At 36.9% G+C, this 6,927-nt stretch overlaps 1 protein-coding gene across 1 annotated transcript; it reads right to left on the bottom strand.

Moving 5' to 3' along the window:
• Positions 1-1,141: 1,141 nt before the first annotated feature.
• Positions 1,142-6,901, bottom strand: CCDC59 (coiled-coil domain containing 59). Its single transcript, XM_006882582.1, has 4 exons — positions 6,748-6,901; positions 5,285-5,597; positions 3,909-4,008; positions 1,142-1,303 (listed from the first exon to the last, which is right to left on the bottom strand). The coding sequence occupies exons 1-4, from the start codon at positions 6,899-6,901 to the stop codon at positions 1,142-1,144; spliced, it is 729 nt and encodes a 242-aa protein (XP_006882644.1).
• Positions 6,902-6,927: the final 26 nt, after the last annotated feature.

The raw sequence follows: 6,927 nt of genomic DNA, 5'->3' as shown, positions 1-6,927 counted from the left end.
CTTGGCTGTTGTTGCTAACACTCTCTAGATCTTAGTCTGCCTCAAAGGGGAATCTCTGGTCCAAACGGACACTTGAAACACTCTGCTTCCTTCTTGCTAGTATCAAATTTCCATTTTCTGCTGTTAAACTGGTTCCATTTATCCCTGATGGGACATCAAAACTGACCAATCCCCTCAACAGTAGTCACATACCCTGTTTGCTTGTTCACATCATTCTCATAGTGCCAGAAGACAAAACAGTGGCTAGAAAGTCATCTGACTACAATTTCTTACCATTTATAAAATCTTATTATCTAATTATTACTTATAAATGACTACTATGCACTTCATTTGCTTATAATGAGTACTGTGAAGCTTTTCTTATTAGTGCCAAAAGGGAAATAGATGGGAGGTGCTGCATCTGAGTAGATTCTCCTTGGCTCATGAGGGTATCAAGAGGGTAACATGCTCCTGTGACAATGGTCATAAAGCTTAGGGTCCCACAGAAATTAGGATGCTTAACTTTTGCTCAGGTATTGCTGGATTTCTACCACCACTTGAGAAATCTTACATTAGAGCAAGCAATGTGATTGCATTTTAGGGAATGCTTACAAATATCAGACTGAGTTCCTATCAAGCTTTGCTTATGAAGACCACATTCTTGTATGGTGGGGCCAGAAGGTAATTTAAATATTTACAAGGCTTAAAATCTCTGCTCTTGTTTCTTGAAAGTCCATTTCCCTATAAAATGTACTCAATTTAAAAGAATAAAAATTCAATGTAAGCAATTGCCTCTTTTGTTAACATAAATATAAAAACCGTAATAGCAGATTACTACATTGAACTATTTTATTAAAATGCTTCATGGAAGCTTTGCTCCCTACTTCCTAAGAAGCAAAAGTATGTTTGGATCTTTCTCCTCAATAGAAGAAGGTTCTTGCAGTTCTTCAGAAGCAAGTAAAACACAAATCCTATAAGGTAGTTAGTTTTCTTCTAACAAAATAAAAATATTTGGGTATTTTATACTTAGCACAGCTTAGCAATCCAGTTTCTGTTCATGCATTTGGTTAACTGTTAGGAGGTACATTATATATACACATAACAACAAAAGAATCCAATAGACAGCAGATATTTTAACTGAGATTAAGGACAAATGTCTGATTTAATCTTTTCCTTGTATTTTTTGAAGAAGATATTCCATCTGTAGATTCAAATTTGGCTGGCCCTTTTTAGTTTTTTTGCTAAGTATTTTGAATACTTCCATTTTCTTCTTTTTGTAGAGCCTTTGAGCTTCTTCACGTTCTTGTTTTCGCCTTTCAAATTCCTGAAATTAACACATATGATTTTCATTATAACAAACTGCTGATATAGGTCAGAAGTTATTTTTTCTAACAAGCTACCAAAATGGAAACTTTAAATCTCATATTCTGAAAAATATGATTTCCTGCTATGAAAGCCATATATGCCATTTTCACAATGTAACATATTATAAGTAATGAAGCAATTTTAATTAACAGTAGGTGAATAATGAAAAGTTTTATTTATATAATTATTTCACTATTAAATTATATCTATGATATTTTATCTTTAGCTGCCAATTTCAGCTGTTCAATTCCGTGTATCAAGGTGCTGTGGCTATTTCATTATAGAGCTAGAGAGAGCTCTGGTGGCAAAAAACTGCACTGCAATAACAAAGGCATGCAGTTCGAACACACCAGCTGATTTCTGTTCTCTGAAAACCCACCGGAAGGTCTGCTACGGATAGGTTTCAGCTTAATAATAAACAACAAAAGAGCTAGAAGGTAGTACAGTTTCATTTTCACCTAGTGCTAAAATATTCCTTTTCAGAAAGTCGTATCTAGTATTCTTGTCATCCGACCAATTCACAAGTTTAATTTAAGAAAGATATATGTCTATATATGGTCAACAGATTTTGCTAAACATCTTGATTTTAAATAATGAAGACATTATCAAGCTTATTTGTTATGTTAAGATAAAGACAAAAAAATATATTTTTAATATAGAAAAAATACATGTTATATATTAAGTGGAAATACAATAAATGTACTACATTTTCAAACAAAATGTAAAAGTTAAACAAAAGTGGATTTGTTTTGATTTCCACTGCAACCACATATAGTCATAAAATAATATGTATTTATGGTGATTTATTGCTTAGAAAATGCTTTTACAAATGCCAGCCTACTCCATTCTTTAAAAAGTTATGAGATTAGTATCCTTATTTTATAGATGACCTGACATAGTGATACAAAAATGACTTGCCCAGTATCTCAGATTACTAGTGAAAGTAAGTCTCATATTTGTGTCTTGAATTCAACTCTGTGTAATTTCCCATTTTACTATGAACTAATGCTTAAAACTATTTAGTCTCATAATATTAAAAATGAAAATATTAATGAATAAAATATTAATAATAGGTAATAATGCTTAAAACTATATATTCTCAGAGGGTTAGATCAAAGTCTAACAAACTACGCAGCCAAAATCTAAGATAGCCATGGAGCTGCTTTGTCTTGTCACCAGTTTAAGAAACATCATAAAAACCTGAGATGTTAAATTTTCCAATTTCTTAATTACACAAAATCTAAAGACTTGGTAAAACAGTAGATTAAGCATTCGGCTGGTAAGAATAAGGTCAACAGCTCAAATCTACCAGCAACCTGATAATGAGGGCAAAATGAGCGAGTCTTGTCTCATAAAGATTTAAAGCCGCAGAAATCCTGTCGGGCAGTTGTCTGTCCTACCGGGTTACTAAGCCCAAACTGACTCGACAGCAGTGGTTAGTGTGAGCGCTACTGGGTAAAATGTGGAAGGAGTTTTCCACTAGCTGCTCTGCAGGAAAAAGATAAGCAATCTCTTCTTGTATGATTTGCAGTCTCTAAAATAATCTTTGGGAGGGTCAGTTGTGAGTCAGTTCAACTTGAAAGCTCTCAGTGAGTAAATGAGTACCACCTAGAAACCAACTCTGGGTTTCTGAATGATAACCAAGAACTTTCCACTAAATCATATTTGTAGGCTTTTCAAATTTCAATATTTTCAAATTTTCAGTATTTCTTTTTAAGAAGACCAACTTTTTACAGTAAGGAAGTATTTTAAATGTTGTAATATTTTCCTCTTTGGCTTACTTATGTTAGTGTAAAATTTTGAAAATCTGTCTATATTTTCCTTAGCTCAGTGGTTCTCAAATAAAATTGTCATGAGGTACTGCAGTTAGGGACCTCTTCAAATTATTGAGGAGTAATGATATCAGTTTGAGGACTTCAGACCATAGTCTTTCTGATCACTTGCTATGAATCTGAATAAGGATGACAGAAGAATTGATTCCTTTGAGTTTTGGTGCTGGAGAAAGGATGTTTCTATGGAGAGGGAGCAGCTGGAGTGCTCTTAGGAGGCAAGAATGATGAGGCTTTACTTCACATCCTAGCATGTTGCTAGGAGGGGCTATTCCTTGGAGAAGGACATGATGCTTTGAAGGGTAGAGTGTCATCGAAGGTGAGGAAACTAAGAGGTGGACTGACATGGTGACTGCTGCAATGGGCTCGTGTGTCAGGAAGTGTGAAGATGATGCAGGATAGAATAGGGTTCACAGGGTTACTATGAGTCGTACTTGATGGCACCTAACACGACGACCACCACCACTTGTTCAAAGTGCAACTTCCTATTCATTCTGAGAACCACAAACCTACAAGCACTTGTTATTAATCTTCGAGTTAATTCTATTTTTTATCTAGTAGTATGTCTTTGAAATAACAGAAACATAGAACCTAAATATTGAAAGTTAACTCTGCTCAGATTATTGATTCATTCAACAAACATTAAATGATGGCAATCAATCTTCTTAGAAAGAGAATTCACATGTAGACTTAAAATAATGGAACAGAGCTTAATATTTTAAAACTAAAACTTACCTGCTTCTTAGCAGCACGCTTGGCTTGTATCTGTGCATACTCTTCTTGTGCTTTCTGGTTGGATGTTTTCTTCCTATTTTTCTTTGCAGTGGTAAAGGAGCTTTGTAAGAGAAATGACAACAAAAAAGTCAAAAGGATTAACAACATAATCAAAACTACAACATGCACTTAGGCTGAAGTATTTCTGTAGAAAAATCTCATTAATGCAAACTGGAAAACTAATGCAAAGGGAAGAAATAGAACATTATTTCCAATAATAGTATTTTTGGGGGGGAACTCTTCATTGCCATGGAGTCAGATGATACTACAATTGAGTTTTCAGAGGCTGTAAAGAACATGGGAAGAGAACGCCCATTTTTCTACTGTATAGCACAGCTGGTAGATCTTAACCACAGGCCTCTGGATTGGTAGTACAATTCCTTATCCATGAGGCCAATAGAGCTCTCACAGTTATTACGAATCCTGGAAACAGAAACATTAATAACTTGAGTATCAACCTAAAGGTTGGCTGTTCAAATTCACCACCCATTCTGCTAGAGAAAAGACTTAGTAATGTACTTTCATAAATATTACCATTAACACGTTGCCGCAAATGACGGTAATACATAGAAAAAAAAAATGTGTTTCTAAGCACAGTCATCATTAAAAGTGTGCAGCAACATGTTAAGAAAACTCTATAGGACACCCTCAGGAAAAAAATGGACCAAGTTGGATAAATAGTTCAGTCAGGTAAAATACAGACAGCTCTGAGACTCTTAAAAGTGTTTAAACAGAAACTTAAAAGCAAGTTTTGAAAGAGAGGCTGAAAAAGCATTAAATTGAAGAATATTGATACTAAAGCTGTTAAGTGTACTTGAACTTAAATCTCAATCTACTCTACCATCTTATCTCTATTCAAGTCTGTCTACCCAGTCATGAGTGACAAAACCTTAACCATAATCTCGGTTATACACGGGTACTGCAACTACGTACTGCTAACAATTCAACTCAGACTTACGATGACTCTAGAGAATATACAGAAAATCCAGAGGGCTTCCTAGACTGTAAATCTTTATGAGAGGAGAGCACCACTGTTTTATCTCATGGAGGCGCAGGTGGATTTGAATTGCAGGACCTACAGCTGCCAAGTGCTTTAACCACTATGCTGCCAATACTCCTCTAAGAAAGGCAGAGTGGGAAGGGGGTTGCACTGCCAACCCAAAGGCAGATAGTTCAAATCCACCATCTGCTGCAGGGGATAAAAATGGGTAATCTCCTTCTGTGTGCTTTACAGCCCCTGAAAATCCTCCCGAGTTAGCTATGAGTTGGTTATGATTTGAAAATAAAGAACATTTAAAAAAAGAAAAGAAGTTTCCAAAAGGAAAAAGGAACCATACTTCACTGTTTTGTTCCATTCTTCTTTTCGTGGTGACTGATCAAGGTGAGGATGTTCGTCAGACAAAACCTCGTCAACGCTACCCTGCTCTTCTGGGAATGGCTGGTCAACCTTTTCTTCTGATAAAGACTGATGAGCTTTTCTACGCTGCTTTCTGAGCCTTTCCTCTTCTGCTAAATAGAGATGTTTCAGGTGATCTGGGTATCGATCTGTGAACTGGGATTCCTGAGGCGTCTGAGCGAGCTTCTTCTTCCATAGTAATTTCTTGTAATTTTGCTGAATCTTCAGCTTTCTCCGAAGTGCAAAACCTTGTCCTACATGGCGGGGGGAGAAAAAGTGACTTTCACAAAGAGATTATTTTCACTAAAAAAGCAGCTATTCGCTTAAAAAGTAAAAACTTCTTTTTTTCTTTAAAAAGTTTGTTTCCAGAAACAAACTCAAGTTGATGGGTTGACTAGCAAACAGATGAGACTAGTGCTGATCGATACTGCCACTCTATTAAAGTCTCAACACAGATCAATCCAATTCTTTATTGTACTCACAAATGTAAACAAATGCTTTATTTAAATTACTTAATCTGGATCTTAAACATTTTTAAATAGAGACAAATCCACATCTATTCTTTTATCTCAAGGAAACGTGTGACAGATGTTAGAAAATTCTTCCGCAAGGAAGTAAAAAGATGCTATGCTAACTCAAAAACAGCTAGCACCACATCAAACCAAGTCAGTATTTCTTATATCTGAAATGCAATTTAAAGTAACTTAAGGATAGCACAAAAACGAAAGAAAAAAACCACACGAGATGACTGGAGTGCTACTTGTAATAAACAAGGAGTGTGGACAGTATTTTAACCCAAAGGTCCTTATCCCCAAGTGCATCGAAAAAGGGGTCTGGCGATCTGCTTCTGAATGGTCACAGCCCTGAAAACCATACTCTGCACGGGCGAGGTCACCCTAAGTCAAAATCTACTGAGGCCACCAGACCCCATCATGTACAATACATAATGAATACATACACAAACACAATAAACACAAAATTAGACCCGAAAACGCTCTCTGATTTGGAGTAAAAAACCTAAAGGAAAATTAGACTAAAGGTCGAGAAGACGTTTAAAGAGTTACGAGTAATGCCCGTCTTCTCTTCTAGAGTTCAACGAACGTTACGTCAATGGGCTTATAAACAGATTTCTGTAATCAAAACTTTTTAAAACCTTCTTCTGTGCTTCAGCTGGTCGTGAGTCTTAAAAACCTGGTTGTTGTTGAGTCGGCACCGACTCACGGCTGACCTCCAGTGGGTTTTCAGAGGCAGCAAATTGCACAGGATGAGACTGCCCGTCTTTCTCCTACGGAGCAGATGGTGGATTCGAACGTGTGTTCGGCGGGCAGCACGGTCCCTTAACCGTAAAGCCACAAGAGCTTCTAAAACCCCGGGAAAATGTCAAAAGGCTGTCGTTTTACGTACCTTCATGGACGCTTCCCACAAAAGCTTTCGGATGATTTGCTTGCCACCGCCTCTGCTTTGCATTTTTATTCTTGAATTCAACCTGAGACCCAGCATCGCCTCGCATCCCCCAACTCCCCGCATGCCGGCCTGCCGCGGGCTTCACCGGCGCCATGGCCGACCACCGCCTCCCCAGACTAT

The sequence above is a fragment of the Elephantulus edwardii genome, unplaced genomic scaffold, assembly GCF_000299155.1.
Source record: "Elephantulus edwardii isolate Elephantulus edwardi_28Jun2011 unplaced genomic scaffold, EleEdw1.0 scaffold00021, whole genome shotgun sequence".
Classification (NCBI taxonomy): Eukaryota; Metazoa; Chordata; class Mammalia; order Macroscelidea; family Macroscelididae; genus Elephantulus; species Elephantulus edwardii.
Note: the sequence above shows the minus strand (reverse complement) of the source record. Positions and strands in the feature narration are given on the sequence as shown.

Coding starts and splice junctions, on each gene's coding strand:
- CCDC59 (XM_006882582.1), bottom strand. CDS start 6,901: ATGGCGCCGGTGAAGCCCGCGGCAGGCCGGCATGCGGGGAGTTGGGGG. Junction 5,598..6,747: donor TGTGGGAAGCGTCCATGAAG/GTACGTAAAACG, acceptor CCCGCCATGTAG/GACAAGGTTTTGCACTTCGG. Junction 1,304..3,908: donor AGCGTGCTGCTAAGAAGCAG/GTAAGTTTTAGT, acceptor TGTTAATTTCAG/GAATTTGAAAGGCGAAAACA.